Raw genomic sequence first — 20,926 nt, 5'->3', positions numbered from 1 at the left:
CCCCCCCCCCCCCAACCTCCTCCGCCGTCCCCTCCCCCGCTTGCTCGGGTGCCCCTTTGGAGGAGTCCTCCTTTCCCTCTCCTCCTTCCCCCCCCCCCCATCATCATCATCATAACAACCATCTCCGCAACAGAAGAAGACACCCTGACCCAGGACCTTAAACATTAGGACCTGGGGAAGAGGAAAGGGGAAGGAGCAAAGAGAAAGGAAGACTGGGAGAATACTACAAAGCAAAACATCAGAAACTTTTCACCCTGGATTCTCTACTTTTGCTCCATGGACAGAGCCCCAGCCAGCCAAGTTTCAGACAGACCGTGAGCAGTAAGTACGCAGGGCGAGGGCTCCCGTGCCGCGCTCTGGAGTTCGGGGAAGCCCCGGGGCCGGCTAATTCTCTCCCTGCAGCTCTCGCCCTCTCAGATAGCAAAGCCGGGGAATGCGGGCGGAACCCTCTCTAGCAGCCCTCCTGCTCCTTCTCTGCATCTCTCGCATCCTTCCTTTCACCGCTCCTCTGCCACCCCCACCTTGTCTCCTTGACCCGTGGCGACACAGCTTCTCCCGCGGCGAGAGCGCCCGCGAGGATTCCCAGCGCACTGTATTGTGCCGGGTTCCTGCTCCTCGCGGGTACGGTGACAATGCGAGCGCCGATTCATCAGGTGTTTCCCCTCCTTCCCCCCCCCCCCCAGGGGTGGCGAGACCTGTGGCTTTTGTGAGCAGCGCGCTGCCACCCAGTCAACCCAGAGGAAAACTTTCTGGAGCGACCTAAAAATTGGGGTTGATGAAGGCTGCTCTTGCACCTAAGAATTTAAATGCTTTTGCTTTGGGGTTTTATGCTAAAGAGCTTTTAAGCACTTAGGATCGGATGAAGATAAGAACACTCCAAAATAGAAACGATCGTAGTAGCCCCCGCCCTTGTAATGGAGGTTATTCTGATGAATACTTCCAAGTGTTTTTGGATGTCTGTTAATGTGGAATTAGGGTTGGTTTTATGCAAAGCGTGTGTCTCAGGACTTGTACCGTAAAGGTAAAAAGCGGGGATTCAAGGGATCTTTTACTCGGCCTCTGGCTCTTGCCCGGCCATTCATAGCGCATTTATCAAGTGGTTGGTTCAGTTATGGACTTGTGTACACCCCTCACTCCCTCCTCGAATGGGCGAAACTTCTTTTACTGAAGTTCACTGTTTCCTCAGCCCTGACCCCAGACGGCGAGGCTCTCGCACCCGGGAACGGTTTATGCCAACACTGTCTCAATGAATGGGCCACTTCTAGGAGCCCCTGGGCGTCCACCCCGGCCGCGTCACCTAGGGCCAACTCCTGGAGAACAGTCACCGGGTAGGGTCGCAGCACCCCAGCTCTGGGCTTATTTTGGGCTGCCCAGTGTAAGGCTGGGACCGTCTCGGGCCCCTCGGGCAGCGTGGGAGGAAGTTTGTGTGGTTGTCGTGCAGCGCTCTGCCACTGGCCTGAACGTCTATCACGTGTGTGAGCGGTTTTCCCTCTTTTTTTTCCCTCCCCTTTCCCTCCCTCCCGCCCCCTCCCTAGGTCCCTGCGCGTTTTATTGCGACCTGCCAGTGGGAACTTTGTCTCCGAGTCGGAGCAGCATGGAGCGGCGGAGCGAGAGCCCGTGTCTGCGGGACAGCCCCGACGTGAAGGGGCCTCCCCCGGTGAAGGTGGCCCGGCTGGAGCAGAACGGCAGCCCCATGGGAGCCCGCGGGAGGCCCAACGGCGCCGTGGCCAAGGCCGTGGGAGGTAACAGCCCCGAGCAGGAGGCGCGCGCAGCCCGCGGCACAGTGATAATGGCCCGGGTGCCATTAATGGTCAGGGTTCAGGTTGATTAGGCGCTGTCGAGGTGTAGGATTACAGGAAGTGAATTCCGGATTGCCAAATAATGCCCCCGTCCCCTCTCATTTGCAACTGTTAGCTTCATCTTGAGTTAAAACAAGAAAGTGGTTTACCCAGAGGGTGGCATATTTTGGGCACTTTGCCACTGTGTGCTGAGGTGTTGGCAGGTTTATGTCACAGCCAGCTAACTGTTTCTAGATTTTCCTAGAGAGCTTTTTAGTGATTAACTCTTTTGCCTTGCCTTGGAGTATCTGTTGAAGGGATGAAGTTTACGCACGTTCGCTTTTATGGAATAGTCATTAATGCTCAGGCTAGTACAGAAACAAGCGTGTGTGTTGGTGTTACTTTGTAGTTAGGACAATGCTTCGAAACAAATGAGTGACGACTGGGAATATTTCTGGCCACATTTCAAGTGGGAAGTGAAGAATCACCATGGAGCTTTCAGGCCCTGAGAAACTTTAGTGCTACTGTTGTGCATAAGTTTAGTCATATTAATTTGTAACTTTGTTATGAATTTTGGGACAACAGGTAAAAATATCAGAGTAGACTTATTAGCTACCTGTTGTTTACCCTCCTAAGAATTTAATATTATTTAAAGAAAATGTCTTGCAGTTTTTACTAAACAGCTACTTTCTTTTATAGTGGTTAGGAAAAGTAGAAAACTAATCTTATAAAAATAGAGTAATTTAAACATTAAAATATTTGGGGGTTTGAATGCCATTTGTCTTTTACCTATAGAATACACAATTCTACATGGCATGCAGAGGTTTTACGGGTTTTCCTTATTTTTGTTGTATTAGGATAAGTCACTAGTTTTAAATGTTTTATTTCCAAAGTTCTTCTTTTCTTTTCTTTTTTTTTTTTTTTGGCGGCTGGCGGTTGCAGGGATCTGAATCCTTGACCTTGGTGTTATAACACTACACTCTAACCCACTGAGCTAACCCGCCAGGCCTTCCCTAATATTTTCAACAGTAGCCTAGTATTTAATATCATTTTTTGTATTAGCTTGCTTGAGATGATTCAAAACCTAGCAAAACTTAGTGATAAGCTCCCACCTCCATGTTCTGTGTCCCTTGTGTGTGTTTTAAGTAAATATTTAACTCTAAGTGTCCACTCCCTTTTAAAGAGTTAATGTCATACATTTTATGAAAATGGCAGTTTTTTGTTTTTATGTATTTAGCTATTTCTGTTTCTTTGTGTGTTTTAAGTAAATATTTAACTCTAAGTGTCCACTCCCTTTTAAAGAGTTAATGTCATACATTTTATGAAAATGGCAGTTTTTTGTTTTTATGTATTTAGCTATTTCTGTTTCTTTGTGGTGGGTATGCAGGATGGTTTCCCTTAGTCCTTTATATTATTCATCTCCTTTGAGAAGCATTCATCATCCCAATTTTTAAAGTTTGAAAAAAATTATTTGGCTGTAGATTAGGGCTAAATATCTCCCCTTTTTGGGATTTGAAAATACGCTTTATTGCAGACAAAAAAATAAATAAAAACAGACTTTGATAGTTCTGTGACTCACTTTTTAAAAGTGGAGGTTATTAATGCGTTGTGTGTCCTGAGACTGGAGCAATAACTTTGTACTTTTCTTATTATCATTTAGTATATGCACATAAAAAAGAAAAATATGTAGTGAATATGATGGGCCAAACGTGACATGATATGATAAGTGCTGGTAATGTTTGATAAGAAAATTTTTGGAAATTTTCGGAGGCAGTGTGTTCTTTTAGTGCCCTATATGTAAAAAACAAAAACAAAAACTTGGACTTAAAATTTCAGGCTCTTTCTGAAGGCTAATAAAATTTACTAAATTGAAGGAAGTCTCTAAACATTTTAGAAAGTAATTATTAACAACTGTGCTTCCCTAAAACAAGATTTTTTTCTCTTCTATATCATAATGAACTATAAAAGAAATAGCCTTGTCCTGTTGGCTAGGGATACCTTTAGTATAAAATAGTGATTACTTTTCAAATTTTCTAAGACTATAATTCACATTTGGTCACTGATTATAAATTTGATACAAACTAAAAGTATTCTATTGGCGCAGAAAAATAGATTTGTTTCAACAAGCTGCTTTAGTCACTTTCTCTAAGGTTTAACTTAATTTAGTAATATCAAAGGTCTTCTTAGCTGCTTCTCAAACTGAAAATAAGGACAACATTATTTTGTCTCAATATGTGCTGTTTATAATACTTAATACTAAAGTGGTTAAAATACTTCATGTGTGGTAGATCTTTTTGTCTCAATATGTGCTGTTTATAATACTTAATACTAAAGTGGTTAAAATACTTCATGTGTGGTAGATCTTTAAAGTTTTTTTTTTTTTTTTTTTTTTTTTTTTTTAAGAAAGCTCTTACTCTCTATAACATAATAGAGTGTCTGGAAAGAGATTAATTTAGAGAACTTCAAAATATAACAACTTACAATATAAAATTTTGATAGTACAATGCTGTCTTATTGAATGTTAATAATTATTTTGTGAGTTTAAGTTTATATAGTTTCCAAAAGAACATTAAGACATTAATAATTTCATTTCTTTGTAACTTTTAATCATGTATATAGATTTGGGCAAAGTCAAGCCTTTTTAAAATGCACATTTTAAATTTTTAAAAAATGTTTAAAATATATTTTCAGTTATAAGTTCTTTGTAAGTGAAAGATTTTTTCCCAAACATATGATAAACATAAAATAGATTGTATTTCTATCACCCTATATCCTTTAAAAATTTTTTTCTTATAAAGCAATATAAGCATAGATAAATACAAAACAATGCATAGCTCTCCATCATTTATTACCATTTTCAAATGTATTGCAGTCTTGTCAAAATTATAAAGATGGCTATAGTAAAATATATTTTTAAAATATAGCTCAAAATTTGGGAGTTGTATTTGTTAATTTTTAGTGTTCTTTTTTCTTAAAAGCTCTCCTTCTGAAAATAGGGGAAATCAAGTTAATTGGTTACCCAGTAAAATAGCAATTTTTAAAACTGGTTTTGATAAGCAATGAGTTAAATGTTTTTGAGTGCATTGGTTGCAATAGTAAATTCTGCTGCTGTTATTCTACATTTTTTAGGGAGAGGCGATTTACTATGTTTTTTGATGAGAACCTAATTATTAATAAAAAATAAGGGGGGTATTATTTTAATGTCTGGATTTACTAGTAGAGGTGGTAGATATACTATCACGGTCTTAAAGGTTGTGTTTTAGTAGGGGACTTAGAAATTACAACATTGTTTACAAAGTGATTAGCTTTAGAAGACTATTAGAAAGTAGATCAGTTTTGCTTTGTCTTTTCAACACTTTCTAGGATGATTCTGCTCTTATCTACGCAATGTGTTTTAAAGCACATATGTAATAAAATACAAGTGCTCAGATATACATGACAGTCAGCTTTTATAGAAGGTCCTCAGGAAAAACAAAAAAAGGCTAATATCTCTTTAAAAAACATATGAAGGCTGGGAGAGAGTTTAGAGCAAGCAAGAGCACCATGGTGTTGACAGCTTTATATCCCTGCTGGGTAACATTCACTTACTAGAATTGGCGTCTCCTCTCAGCTAGTAATTCACTCCATAAGGATTTTGAAAAAGGATGATTAATGGTGAGGAAATTTATACTTGTGAAATTGTTGATTAAAACTTACAGATCCATTTGAAGATTTAGGAAAAAAAGATTATTAAGGATGACGAAAGTAAGAATCAGATGACCCTTTTTACCACTATTAGTATAAGTATCTAAAATGTTCTGCTGTATGGAATGCTTCAGCCATGCAACCTACGGCATAAAATGAAAGTGATGCCAATGAAGTTTCCAGAGAAAACAATGCATTCTGCTTTCCTCCTGGGCTGCTGAAAGGTGCTCCCTAGTTGTGCCTTAATAGCAATAAATTATTGTGCTTCATTCATTGTTAACACAGGCATTTTCGTTTTTCATGTTTGTCTCAAAGAAGAACTTTCAGACAGGTTTATTTAAATTGAATGAACAGCACTTGAATATACCAGATGGTATATTTGCTGATAGAAGGCATTAAATATCAGAAATCTTTTTGATATTTTTCATTTTCCTGTGAATTTTTATGATTTTTTTTTTTTTTTTGGTGTTAAATGCTCTCCATTTCAGGGAAAAATGTTTAAATATTGGGAATATCTTTTAGGGATATTTGCTTTTTTTGAAAACAAGTTGCTTATTTTTGTAAAATAATTTTTGTTTGGAAAATAATAATTTTGTTGAAGAAGAGTCTGTTGAAGTTACCTTATAACTAGTCTACCCGAGGTAGAAAAATATTTCTTGCTACCAGGTAGCTTTTTCAAGAACATAACTGTCTTGTTACAAGAGGAAAAAAAATCATTATGCAGTACACACTGTTGTATTTAAATCGGGAAGCAAATGTGATCAAGATTGTTAGGCAGGGCCTCATTTAGAACAGAACATTGTCTACAACAACAGTTAGTTTAATTGTCTACATGTGGAAGATTTCTTTTTAGATAACAAGTAAAAGAAATGTAGTTCTGGTCAGGTGTAGTCACCATATTAGCAATAGTGAAACATTTTACTTTTTGAAAGGAGTGCAGATATGAAAGAATATAGATATTTATATACTGAGATGTATGAAATGCTTAGAAATTTAGCATTATATTGTCAACATGGGCAAATTGGAGAAAACTCCACTTCCAAGGAGGAACACCACAATGCTTGTAGTAAGGACTCATATTATTACTTCAAAAGAGAAAAGATTGAATTTCTCTTTCCTACCCACTTTTTTTTTAAGGTTTTAAGATCTTTTAAATAGAATGAACTTAGGCTTTGGGGTCATCCAACAACTAGCATGTCCTCTGTAGTTTTGCTGAGGTAGAAAAATAACCCTTCTTTAAAGAGATTTTAGGCCTTGGCCTGTTATTAAAATAAAGATATACTTGGTTAAAAAAATATATGTAATGGAAGATACACATTAAGCAGAACATAGGGTATCCACCCTTCAGAGTCCTGAGCATAATTTGATGTTTCAAGTGATTTTGGAAGCCTTAGGATCCAATGGTAGAAACCCACTGACCATTATATATTCAGGATCATCTGCAATGATGTGTGTGTGTGTGTGTGCATGTGTGTGTGTCTATGTATGTGTTGGAGCTGTGTAGATGTCCCTTAAGGCATCTGTATTTTAACCCCTGTAGAAAATAAGCAATTCCATCCCTTCACAGGGGATTGTGACCAACAGAATCAGTCTGTACATCTTAGATACCCTGTGTTAATTCTTCTCTCTTTTTTTGAATATCTTTTTTTTTGGCCTTCCATCTCTGTAGGAAGGGAAAACAAGACTAATCATCATTTATTAGATATATAGGAACATGAGTATGAGTCATTTTAAGAATATGGAAGTCAGTTTTATTGCAAGCAAGACTACAGTAATTATTTGGTATATCTGTCAGTATTGTAAACAGTGAAGTTTGGTGGTTCTACTTTGATAATTTAAAACCCTTATTTTTCCTTTTTCTTTTTTTAATAAAAATTCAGTATAGACAATGTTTATATGCATATATTTCAAAAGACGTCAAATTAACAGGGCTAGATGAATTCCAAATTGTATTATTTTCTTGGGTCACCCCTTTTTTTTTAAAAGAGTTTTTAGGTTTCTGTTGAGATAAAATTGACACAATTTCTCACCATTCAAAAACTCTTATAACTAATGATTCCATTAGGTGTGTAAAATAGGTACATAGTCTGTTATTTCAGGAAGCAAAACTTCATCCTCTCTATCAATTTAAAAATCCTTTACATTCTTTTATTTAGTAAGTAGCCTCTTTTTTAAAAAACCCAGATAACTAATGTAATTTTTACTATCTTCCTTACATGAATGCTGAGATACAATGGCATTTTGGAACATATTTAAATAAGATGGAGCGTTTGACAAAAGTTGTATGTGTAACAGTTTGTCAGTGAAAAATGACAAGTGGGAAATGACAAATGAAATGTTGGCATCATTACTCTTTATTTTGATAAAAATGTCTCAATTTGCAGTGATATAATACTGTTTCATATTATTTTATGGGTTGTGTGAGATGCATAAGGGGAATTTAGATTTTGTGAACGGAAAATTAGCAGCCCAAACTCTCCTTTCAGAAGCTTTGGCAGCAAGTTCCTCTTACCCCCAACTCCACAAGAATAAGAACAGCAGTGAAATGTTGGATCTAACCCATACATTTTAACTCATTATTTTGGGGGGGGGGGAGAAATGATTTCAAGCAGGAGACCTTTATGCTGAGCTCAAAAAAAAGAAGAGTTTGCCTTTTAGTTTCCATTTTTTTCTTTATCGCAATTTTAAAATGAGTCATTTCCCTCTTCTGACTTTGTATGAGTCTTTTCTCACTTCTAATCACCACTGCTCTCCAGCTTTAATTTAGGGTGTCACTAAGGCGAGCTGCGAATTTCTTTTATTTTAAAGTGCAGTAGAGGTTTTGAAAATGTCTACGTATTAAAAATGGGTTTTTATATAGAAGGGATTCATCGTCCTACTACTTAAAGGTAATGTGATAGATATTTCAAAGTCAAAGTAGGTGTACTGTGTGGAATTGAGGTGTGAGTTAAAACAAAAGCCAGTTGAGGACTTACAAATTTCAAAAAAAGCACAGATGTAGCCTCTGTAGTGTTCTCTTTTCCATTTTCTGAAGTCGTGTTACTTCCTTTATTGTTAGCGATCAATCAAACGTTTATTTTTTTTTTTTACATAGAAATGAGCCTCATAAGCATGACATGCTGCAGTATTTTTGTGAAAGTATTCTGTGCTGCACTTTTCAAAATCATGGAACTCTGTAGATTTATTTTTATTCAATTAACAATTGTTTTTTGCTGTTTAATAGAAAGTGATTTAAAAATTGTGGTAAAATCAGTATAATTGTCAGTGAAAGGCTGCATCAGAAATTGCCTTCTATGACTTGTGTCTTCTCAATTGCAGAGTTTTATTCCAGATTTTAAAAAAAACTAGGTAAAAAGACATAATATGAAGTAAATGTGCCTTAGATATATAATTATGTTAATGATAAGGCATATATTTTTTCCCTTTATAATTGATGTCTATACCTTTACAACTCAAAAAATAAACCACACACAAAAAACACAAAAACTGGAGGATGTTGTAGTTACTAGTTTGACAAATGCCTAAAATGCAGAAAGAAGCATTAATAGAAATTTCAGGAATTTGAACCTTGCAATAAAGATATGAGCAAACTATGTCAGTCTTATAGTAAGCATATTCTTTATTTGTGATTATGACACATTAGGATAGTAAAACCTTTTGGGGAAGTGTATTTCAATTTTTGTTGCTCCCAGTACTATAACTATTTGTTAGTGTATGAGGAAAATTCAGTACTCCCCTTAACTAGTTGCCTTATTATTGGAATGGAGTTCTATCTTAGCACAGTTGGTTATTAAACTGTAGCATAATATAACAACAAAGTTCAAAAAATTAAGGGAAAGCACCACAAGCTACTATTTATGAAAAGCAGTGCATGTTACACCAGGGTAACTGTTTGGTGCCTGCTGATGGTTGCACAGTTACTGAAATGTGCACAGCAGCTTAGTGTCTTTCTTTTGTTTCCTTGAAGACTTGCATAGATACAAAAAAAATTAATAGACACTCTAGTGAGAGCAAATGTTTTTCAAAGCATTAAGATGGGACCAGGGGTGATTTGCAGCCATTTTTCATAGAAACAAGCTGAATTTCATCATATTAACCACAGATATCTTTTTCTTTCTTTTAAAAACTTATTTTAGTAAAAAAGTTTGTATTTGGCTGTAAAGCAAGTGTATCAGTTCTTTTATAGCTGATTATAGTTGATTTTTTTTTTTTTAATACCAGAGAATATTTTCTTTGCAAAGAGAGCAAATTTGATCAAATGTTATGCCCAAGACTCCCGGGAAATGACCAAAGGCATAGAGTAAAAATAACCATATTTTTAGATTTCCCAATTACGCCCTATATTAAAGTTGAGTACTTTTATCACATTTGTTTCAATTATTTACTCATGTAAGGAAAGACAAAATTAGTAAATTTAATAGCTTATTGGGAAGATGTAGTCATATCAAATAGCAGTATTTTTGAAACATTATTTTTTTTGGTTAACAGAACAAGAACTTTCTTTTGTCATAATCCAAAGATGCTAACAGAGCAGCAAGATAAATGTCTTTTTTAAGTGTCATAGTAAAAGAAAATGACTTGTCTTCTGAGGCAGTGGAGAGTTTATGTTGTTTTGGACCCATTTCCTAAGCAGTGATCGAAAACAGATTACAATAACAATTATACAGTCAGAAGATGCAATATCCATTTCTGCTTTAATTGAGTGAAAGAATAATAAAAACATCATTAAGAAAAATGAGGTGGACCTGTTACACAATGTACACATTTTTAGTCTTGAAGAAGATGCAGAATAACTGAAGTGCTTTTCGCTTACTTTGTCATGTTTATTAGCTGAAATCTGTTTTGGGGAGAGACCATTTAGCTCTCATTCTTCCCTGGGAAGTTGAGAGAGGAGCCCATGGGAAGTGGTTGCCCAGGAGACATTAAAAGTGCTCACTGACTTTGTCTTCATATGCAATTCAACCAGGGAAATTACATTTTAAAAAATTCTACCTGAGGTGTAAGTATTACCCCCTCCCTCCCTTTTCTCAACCTGTGTAAATGGAAGTCAAAAGTGATGAATGTTCCTCTTGTTGCAAAGCCCTGCCAAGTTAAGGGCTAGGTGTGGTCCCTGGGACTGCTGTTTTTCCTCTGCTCAAAGTCCTAACTAGGCTGAAGGAGAGAGAGAGATTTGGGGCTGAATAACAAGCACCCTTATTTCTTCATACGGGTTTGTGGGGGAACCCAGGTTTCCATATGTACACGTCACTTGATGTTCTCAGGTAACATAGACGGTCACCTGAGATGCAGAGGCTCTGGCTTCGATCTGCAGTTGTTTGAACCATTAAACTGATGATTTTTAACATTGCTGAGCCTCTAGCTCTCATTCCCCAGAGTTGTGCTTTCAGCAGCTCCAAGTGAACCTTCAGGCAGCAGCCAAGATCAGTGGCTGGTTTTCCTTCATTCTGGGCTGCAGTTGTTACTCTATTCATAGAAACTGTGAGCCCCTGAAAACCTGGGTGATGACAGTGGTGTTAGTCCAGGCGTCCTGCTCATTGTGGGGATACTGAAACTGCAAATAACATTGGCCATCAGAGCAGTTAGAACCTAAGGTTGGACTCAGTTGACAGACTTAGAAGGGAATATTTCTTTGATCTGTCAGTAAGAGTTTTCTTGGGCTCAATATTTAAAAACCTTTCTGAGGGTGGCAAAATGAAAGGAATAAGATAGGCTGTACATCCTCTCAGTGGAGGTCAAAATCCCAGAACTGTCCCCAAGCATAATATCATCCCCTTCAGAATGGAATTTATGTCAAACAGCCCAAAAAAGCTTTTTTAAAAAATTTTTTCAGTCCAGAGAGTCTAGTTAATACTGCCTTCATTAAAATACTTTTGTCAGGAAAGCGTTTTTCAGTTTTAACATTTACATAACCTAACAGCATTGATGAATGCCACGAGCTTTAAGGGTCTATTAGTGGTTCCGTTTTTTCTGAACTTTATAATTTAAACCTAAACATTAATTCTGGGTGGAACTTGGCATAATGTCTTTTTTGCCTTGGAGGGAATTTTTGTTGTACAATTAAAAAAAAAATGTTTTTTAAAAAAATTTTTATACAATTACCTTCTCCATGTCCCTCCTCCCCAAGTAAATAGCAATTAAATAGTCAAGGTTTTAAAAGGGCTTCTTTAATTTAAAAAAGGGAGTGATTATTTTAGGTGAATTTAACAATTTTCCATTTGTTCACATTGCAAAGTAGTGCTTTTGATATTAACAGTAAAGATCTGTGAGGCTGATAATGCAATGAAAATATTTTTCTTCTTTGTCTCTCTCTTCTGTATACAAGAAAGTCATGTGGTGAAATTTTTTTATAAAATCATTTCTGGTGACCCTTGAAACTTATAAATTAGTTACTTATCTTCTTTATTAGAAGCTGAGAGACGTAAAAAAAAAAAAAAAATTCTTTGTTCTATATGCCCCCTGCAATTATAACATTGACTAGAAAGAAAGAAATTGGAATCTCACTTAATAAGCAATAAAGTGACTGAATTTTCCAATATTAGTTATTTTGGAAAATATACTTAAACTATGATTATTAAAATGTTCTTTTCTATACATTAATCATATGTAAAAGTTGAATTATTTTAGGAATCTGATTGGGTGGTAATTGAGAAATTAAAAAACAAGTGAGAAACCCTGTAATGATACATTGTTATCATCTGAAAACCAGAATGTTAGTGAGGGTGCATGTTGGAAGAGATGCATTCAAGGAGCAGAGTGGGACTAAGCCAGGGTATTCCTGAAGATTTGCCTAGCTTTCAGGTTACAAAGCTCCATTCAGACAAGATTTTGTCCTTTACATTTGGCAAATGTGGTATTAGAAGACCAAAAACCCTTTATTAATTGATGGAGCACAAGAAGATCAAATTGTTCTCTGAATGGGAAGTTTTTTTATACATTTTAAACCCAGTTAGAGCCACGTTACAAGGGTAAATAAGGTGATTCAGATTTTTTTTTTCCTTCTCAAATGGATCTCTAAGTAATATTCAGCAAAACTAACTCTATTTACAGGCTTATTTATATGGCAAGTTTGAGCCTTAAGCACATTTTTACAGTTAACTTATAAACCCCCCAAAACTGGAGCTTACCATTGAAAGTCTGCCAATGTTGTTACAAATGATCATTAGTTCCCAAGAGACTTTGAGGAGAGAAAGAACTGTAGGAAAATGCCATGACTTCGGTAGGAACCATTTTGTCTCATGTGCATTTTTTGCCGCCATGGCAAAACCGGGAATTGGCCAGCATGTTCGGGATTGATTCTGAATACTCTCCTATGGAAATGTATAGAATTCCAATTAGCACAGGGTCAGAGTATAAGTGTACCTCTTTTCACACTGTTCCAAGTGGTTAGTGGAAAACAAGCTGCAAAGTAATTCCCTTGGCCCCCCAATAAAAAAATTTATAGCAAAATAATTCTCGGCTCCATAATGGGGCTGTTGAAGGTTTGTATTTGATATTTGTAAGACTGCAATACAGTCCATGTACCCAAACTAAGCATTTATTGTAAACAAGTTAACTGCCAAGAGCTTATATTCTGTCAAACATAATTATATTGAAGATTGATGTATATCTTGAAAGCGAGTTTGAGGGAGACAGTTCTTTTTAACCAAGGAAGGCTTCTGAGATGCAGCTCTCTTCTTTTGATATAATGACTCAGTGAAGCCGTCTTTCTCACAGCCAGCCTCTCAGATATATCATAAACACAGATTTGCTCTTTGAAAATATATCTGTTTGTCGATCCTACTTCTGTTAGCAAAATAAATTAACTTACATTCATGGAAGCTGTTATGCATAGTTTCTTTTATCATCTTTGTCTAGATCTGGCAGTGACGGTACTAAGATGAAATAGCTGCTCGTACCTCTTGGGCCACACTCGTTCACCCACAAACCTAAATCTACATCTTTAAATTATCCTCAAATGAAACCCTTTTCCCCTTTAATATGAGTTTGAAATAGAGTGTTTGACTTTCTTTTTATTATTCTGTGTTGAGCTTGTGACATTAGAACTGTTTGAAACTATGGTCTTTGAGTGGAAGGGATAACACTAATATACTTAATTTTGTGGTTCAGAAATTATTTTAGACTTAAAGAACTTATAAGTACAGAGAATTTACGGGAAGTGAAATCTTGCTGATATTGAGATGTTTGTACCTGAAATTAGCCCCAATTCAAAATGCTGTGGTAGTCTTCCAGGATTTTTTACTTCGAGGAAGGTAGAATCTTTTATTTAGAGTAAAAATTTCCCAATTTTTTTGTTCAGGAGACAAATCACTTTAGGATTTGGTAACACTTTTCAAAGGCAGAAAAAAGTGGAGTAACATCTTTCCTTTGGCTGGGTGATAGCCATTGGATAAACATATTGAGGATGAAAATAAGATTTTCAGTGGATTTCTATGCAGTGACTTAAATGGTCTCTTTAGTTTTTTATATTAAATTTAATATTTTATTTTATAAATTATATAAATTATAAAGAGGATATCTTGGAATCATAAAGTGAACAAAATAATAATATACTAGTTATCTCTGTTCTGTTTTTATTTAAATAATTGCTATAAATTACACAGGTATATATATACTTAAAATATTTTGTCTGGGAAGTGTTCTATCAGACACTGGCTTCCCCAGTCTGTAGGCTTGGTTTTATTAACTCCATCTGAGTCACAATAATAATATCCTATGTATTGCAAACCGGAGATCTCAGTATCCCCTAAGGGAACTGGAGAATATACACTATGATTTTGACTTTCTTGCTCTCTGTCCTCCTGTTCTTTTCTCTTTCTCCTCCCTATGTTAGCCTGTTCAAGGACTTGCTATTGCATCTTGTTGGAGGCATGTGTTGGATACAAGAATAAGAGTGGCTGTTAGTGGTTGGGGATAGTTACCTGTTAAGGTAAGCTTGGCTTTGTGAAGTCTGCTTTCAGTGCACAGTGATAATTTCTACATATCTATTACATATCCACAAATGTTTTGCTGTTTGAACCCTAAACACAGACAGTAGCATTTTTTTCTTTTCGTGAGGGAGAAAGCCTTTTATTTTTTGCTATAAAAACTTTACTTTTCAGTTTTTTATTTGATAAAAATCTCTCCACTCTAGTATGATTTCCTTTGAGGCTTTGTACCAGTGTTTGATCTCAATTTTTAATAATTTTTGTGAGTTAAACTCCCCAAAGAAAAAATGCTTGTGCTGCGAAATATTCCCACTAGAAATCTAGGTAGTTTTGTCTTATTGAGAGCCGAGCACTTGATTCCTTTATTAATTCCATTCTGCTACTACAGAACCTTAGTACAGTTAACCTTTCCTTAACACTACACTGGAGAAATTAATCAAGGTATTTTTTTAAAAATTGTTTGAATTAGTTAAAATAACAGGCAAAGTTCAAAACCTGAGTTCATGTAGCAAATGTTAGTATAAGGACAATTTTTATTGACTATTTTTTTTGACTCCTGAGACTTCGAGTTGAAAATAACATTTCCAGAGAGGACGAGAGTAAGGCAAGAGGCAAATACATCTCCACTTAAATAGTATTTTAAAAATTATCCTCTCAGAAACCTCCAGAATAAGTTTTACTTAATGGAGGACAGATACTGGTTTTCATGAATTATGGTATAGTCATTTTTACATACCATTGAGTCTCAAGACTTGTTAATATATGCATTTCTAACCTTCCATAAAAAGAACCTCAAGAGTTTACTTTCGAACTAAGGATACTTCAGTAATGTGCCTTGTGTTTGAACTTTTCTATGATATCTGAATTTGAATTTTCTACTTTTTACCTTTAAAATTTTTTTTTTTAATTCCAGGATCAGTAAACACTTTTTTTCTCTATAGTTATTAAATTTAAACACAATGCTACAGTCCTTCATTGTAGGACATGGATGGAACTGCTGACAAGCCCCCAGGATTTGGGGTGTGCACAGCCACAGAGCATAGTGCAGCAGGCCACTTTGAGTCATGCAACAATCCACTGCGATGTCTTCGTGGTGACACAGCAACAATTGCTGTCAACAGTGGTCGTTCACAGCCCTGTGGTCTGGCGGGCTTCCCCCAGACAACACGGAGCAGCTCCTGAATTCACTTGTGCAGATCACTTCCTAGAAAGCTTTCCTTGTCTTCTGATACTGAATACATTGCAGTAGGGCCAACGTGATGTAGACAAGTTTGACAGCTGGGGAGTTACGGGGGAAAAAACCAGAATCGATGCTGCCTATTAAAGGCGGTGATTGATGTCTCACTGGAATTAGCATTTTGCTAAACTGAACCAACATTTATTTGGGGCCTATTATAGGTTGGGCTCAGGGATGGGAGAGGATATGGGGAAGTGAAGAAGTCTTATCTAAGTACAGCCCATGTTTGAGAAGGAAAAAGTTGGGCCCTCATTCACAAAATTGGAGGCGTTCTGGTGGACTTCCTGACATCACGCAATTTAGTTCCGTGGGTCAGGCTTGCTATGGCAGAATTCCCAGGCGTAGCTCAGGCTTTTTTGTACAGATAAATCACCACAATGTGCCTCCTGTGTGCCTGTAAAATCCTCTTTTGCGAATAGCCAGGCCAGCTTGATCCTGCCACCGAATTTCTGTAACTGAAGACTATTTAGAGACCTGGAGTTTATCTCTCAGCCTTCAGACCTGACTTCAAGTTGAATTGTGATCATTCAGCTTGGGGACATGCCTGAGAATCAGAGATGTGGAACCCGTCTCCCTTCCCTTCCACTTTAGGCCCAATTCAGGCCTTTGGGATGATCAGTGTGAGAGGACCAGAGTTCACCCTCCTGTCCCTGCCTCTGGCCTATTTTTGTTCTTATCTTCCAAAGTTAAGATTGGCCTCAGGAGCTGCAAAGTAGCATGTGGTTTTACTATACAGAATTCTGAGAATAAAATATTTCTTGATAATCATTCGTCACTCTCCGGTCCCCCAAATAGTAGGAGAGCCATCAAGGAGTTTTATTATTGATACTTTAGTTGGAGGCCTAATCCTGAGTTGCCAACAACTAGGTCATGGATAAACATGAAATCAAATTTTTGTATATACTCATATGACTGAGTTTGCCCTTAGAGTAATTATTAGGCAAATTTTGCCTTCCTTATAATTGTAGAATTGACCAAGATCCTTCTTTTCATCTGTGAATGACTCAGAACTTGGTGCTGTCCCATTTCTGTCTCAGCCCCTGATTCTTCTACAGTAACAGTTAAGGTAAAACAAAACCAACAACAAAAACAAATGAATTAAAAATAAAAACCCTGAAACATGAAGTTAATCCTTCAGAGAATCTGTAGTTGACAAGCAAAGCACAGGGAAGGATATTGGAAACTGGAGTAGTTAAGGGGAGCCTAGAGGACCTCTGGCCAACCTGTGGACCTATGGGTAGCTCCCTTTGCACCCAAATGTTTGCTCTTTCCTCTTGCCTAAAACTGGTGAGCACATTTTTTTTCTACTTTATTATACTACCTGAAATTCCTTCCATTTATTTGAGATAAAATCTGGTGTTTTTACAATGAAGATACATCTGTGGAGATTAAGGGACCACTAAACCATTCAAGCAGTGAAGTGTAGTGTCTTTTTATCTATTAGTCTCTTTGGAATTTTTGAGATCTGCCCCTGGGGGGAGTAGGGGGCTGGAATGTGGAGCCTGTGGCTGTCTTGGCTCAGGAGGGTGGTGCCTGGTAGAGGAGGACAGCACACTTGATCTGTTTTGAAATTTTGCCTGGGACTCCAACAAGGTGAGAGATACCCTATTCTTCCTTCTATTTCTGGTTGCAATTCTTGACATTCAAACTTTCCTTTATTATTTTGGGGTGGGGAGAGGTTAGTATTGGCAAATTACTCCTATTCTTGTCTGTGATTCAGGATGTGTGTGTGAATGTGTATGTGTGTGTGCGTGTAAGAGAGAGAGACAGAATATGAGGATATAGAGTAAGTAAATGGTTTTGTTTTTCTTGTAAATTTGCAATAAGAGAAGATAGTTGCCATCCCACACTCCTTTCTGTCCGAGTCTTCTGAAACACCCTGTATTGTTCACTCTCTTTATATGGTAGAACTTGTTTCAGTGTTTCAAGGGGCTTGTTCCATGGTTTATTTATTGTGGTGGTTGCTTACACAAAGGACAGATATGAGAGGCTCTGCCCAACAGCCTTTGTAATCTTCAATTAGCTGTAGGACCTTCTCACGTGGTACAACCAGATATGCTGTGGGCCCCAGGGAAGGGAGTGAGCCCTGTGACTGCCTTCCTTCAAGAAACTGACAGGCTTCAGGAGCCCTTTGGAGGAGGGGAGGAGAAGGACTGGCCCCCTATCATCTCAGACTGGCTTCTGTCATTCAGGGGGTAGCTCCAAGAATGAGGGTAGACCAAGGTGACAAAAGGGCTAGGGAGGAGAGCTGGAGACCATGCTCATTCACACTTGAGCCTTCCTTTCTATATTTGTCTGTGAGTGACTGAAAGGTAGGACCTGCATTTGGTTCCTCCTCCATGCCTAGCTAGCAGCACAGTGCCTGACACCTGGTAGGCAGTCAGAAGGTGAATTCACTTACAAGCAACACAGGTCACCCATTGGACATAGCAAATGGTAAAAGATTACTTATTGAAAGGCCAAGCCCTTAGATTTCTGTGGGTGTGGATTTTGGAGTGTGTTTTCAGCTTCTGGGAAATCAACATGCTTGGTATTTAGACTTGGATAACCCGAACTGCTGGACTCTTGCCTTGCTGTGCTTCTTGGGGCTTATTACTTATTCTAATATAGTTTCAGTTTCTTCACTTGTTAAATGAGAATAACCCTTCACAGGGTAAATGTGAAGAGAAAATAAAAGTATGTATGTTAGACTACATGGTGAGTTAGGAGGTGCAGTGCGAAGGAGAGGCTTATTTTGTGTGCCAGCTTTGGTGAAAGGCAGTTGAATCCAGTCATTTAGACCCTGCTGCAGGACGTCTTTCATCTTTCATTGTTGAGGTTAAGCATCCAGAGCATTAGAGGATACTTGTTTCCCAGGTCACTTTCACAGTCATTGTTGTGATATTTCCTGAAGAGTGTAACTGTTCTTTAAAATGAAGGGAAGGGGAAAAAACCTTTTCTTTATTAAAGGAGTTGGATTAATAGAGTTAGGAATAAAACAGCAGCCTACAATTTACTTGGTAATTCAGAGAAGGGTATCATGTATTTTGGAATTTAGCTAAGAGTGCTTCTGTCCAGAAGTTTCCTGAGATGTGGATCACAGAGGAAAGATAACTGAGGGGCATCCAAGAAATGCTCAGAACAATCACACAATTGTTTTAGTATTAGTTTGTAATGAATTTATCCTGTGTGAGAAAAACTGTTTTATATGTTGGTATTTGGCAGATTGCTCAGAGAGAGCAGCGCTGTCTGATAGGAATGTAACACAAGCTACATGCGTAATTTTAAATTTTCTAGTAGCTATGCTAAAAAAAAGTTAAACAGGTGAAGTTAATAATTTCAATAATATTTTGTTTAACTCAATACATTCAAAATATTATTTCTACATGCAGTTAATTTAAAAAAATTATTCATGATGTTTATTTTAATTTTTTTTTTTTTTGGTATTAAGTTAACTGAGTGTGTATTTTACACTTACAGCACATCCCGGTTTGAGACTAGCCACATTTCAAGTGCTCATTTGCCACATGTGATTGGTGACTACTGCTTCAGACAGGCAGTTTTTAGAGTATGAAGTAGGGTGCCTTTTAACTCTTTCACCTTTTTGCTAGGAGGCATGTTGAACACTTTAAGCCATTATCATTTGCATAATAAGTGATTGTTAGTATCATTAGGCCATTCAGTGCTTAAGCCATTCGAGATTATTAGTATCATTTTTATTCTGAAGAAATTATTTTCTTAGTATCATGAACATTGATTATAGACTACGAAAAAATTTTTTTTTTCTTTTGTGAAATGGTTAATACTGATTTTGAAAAAAAGAAAAACAAATAGGTTCCATTGTCTGAGAGCTGTCTGACAACGTAAGTATACTACATTGTTGAATCCTCACAAGAATTCCATGATGTAGATATTATTATTTACATTTTAGCTAGGAACAATTTGAACTCAGAGAGGTCAGATAAATTACCTAAGGTCACTCACACAGGTAAGGAGTGACAGTGCCAGGATTTGCTCCAACTGTTGCCTGCCTCCTGACCCCTTGCTATTCATCGCCACATCTAACCTTCTTCCCAGGGGTCTAAGTTCATGTGGCTGTTGTGGTGAAGAGAGGGAAGAACAACAATTAACCGTTTATAATTATATTTACTTCTTCAGGAATAATGTCTTAATGAACATGACAATTTCAGCATCATAACTAATGACCGTTGGAAAAATACATTTTTCTATGCAGCGAGGCTCCCAGGTTTATTTTTCCTTTATGACAAACAAAATTCGTCATTTATACCAATTACCAGAACAACTCCTAATTTTTAGGAAATGGCCGGGGCAGAGTGCCTGCCCTCCTGATTAAACTACCTGCTAACCTCCTGCAATTGTAAAAGGCTTAGCAAGGCTTATGATCAAAAGGTTCAAAGTTCTCTACTTGATCATCTGGAAATGGGTCTGTGCTACAATAAAAGAAAAATAATGCCATAAGCTCAAGATATAAGGCTAGAACAAGAGTTTTTCTCTTTTTTTCTTGACTATTTCTAAATATTGTTTTAAATGCATTTTAGTTTTACATTGCTTTTCTTTTATTGGAACTTATCTTTTAATTCTTCCCATTCTTAATTTATTTTCTGAAGTGCTTTCCAAATACCCTTCCTATCTTTCCATCCATTCTCACTTTTTTCTTTCTTTTTTCTTCTTTTGCCTGGGAAGAGTGTCGGGACCAAATGGATAAATATATCTTTTTTTTGGTACATATTTCTACTCTTTTATAGTTTGCTTTCCTTAGGGGTTTCCTGTTTTTTTAAAAGGCTTTTTAAACCTATTCCTTAATTTTCTTCTTCCCACACTTGACCTCAATTGTACTATTTTACTATTTTTTATTTCTCTTGTCATTGTCACTTGTAATTGCATCTATTTTTTCTGCCTTCCATGCACCTTTTTTGTTTGCTTTTTTTTTTTTTCTGTTTTGCTTTTCTCTCTCTCTTTTTTTTTATCCTGCCTTCCTCTTCTTTTGTAAAAATTGCATTTTACTATAAAAACCATAATTGTTTAGATTGATCAAATTCTAGTAAGAAGGTGAATTTTTCCAGGGGTTAAATATAACCTGTTGATGACATTCTTCAGTAACTCATATACTTGTGCTTCAGAGCAAATCCTATTATCATATATATTCCTGGCTAATAATTGTTTTATTATATTTTTTAGCATCACCATCACTTTCTATTTTTATATTTTTTAAACATTGTTTTATTTTTATAAATGGCCTCAAAGTTATTTATTTATTTATTTTTAAAGTAGAAAGTAGGTGATGACTGTGTGGGGGGGTGGTG

At 36.8% G+C, this 20,926-nt stretch overlaps 1 protein-coding gene across 2 annotated transcripts in view; it reads left to right on the top strand.

Moving 5' to 3' along the window:
* Positions 1 to 20,926, top strand: part of SATB2 (SATB homeobox 2) — a 183,514-nt gene that overhangs the window by 4,563 nt on the left and 158,025 nt on the right. The window contains exons 1-2 of one of the 2 annotated variants that reach the window (XM_008564655.1): positions 102 to 321; positions 1,536 to 1,742. In XM_008564655.1, the coding sequence (XP_008562877.1) occupies positions 1,595 to 1,742 (148 nt within the window). In that variant the 5' untranslated portion in view covers positions 102 to 321; positions 1,536 to 1,594. Of the gene's footprint in view, positions 1 to 101; positions 322 to 1,535; positions 1,743 to 20,926 lie in introns of those variants that run through there. The other variant, XM_008564650.1, reaches the window with a different exon arrangement.

The sequence above is a fragment of the Galeopterus variegatus genome, unplaced genomic scaffold (genome assembly GCF_000696425.1).
Source record: "Galeopterus variegatus unplaced genomic scaffold, G_variegatus-3.0.2 Scaffold189, whole genome shotgun sequence".
In the NCBI taxonomy this organism is placed as follows: Eukaryota; Metazoa; Chordata; class Mammalia; order Dermoptera; family Cynocephalidae; genus Galeopterus; species Galeopterus variegatus.
The sequence above is the reverse complement of the archived record's forward strand: the minus strand, read 5'-3'. Positions and strand labels throughout refer to the sequence as shown.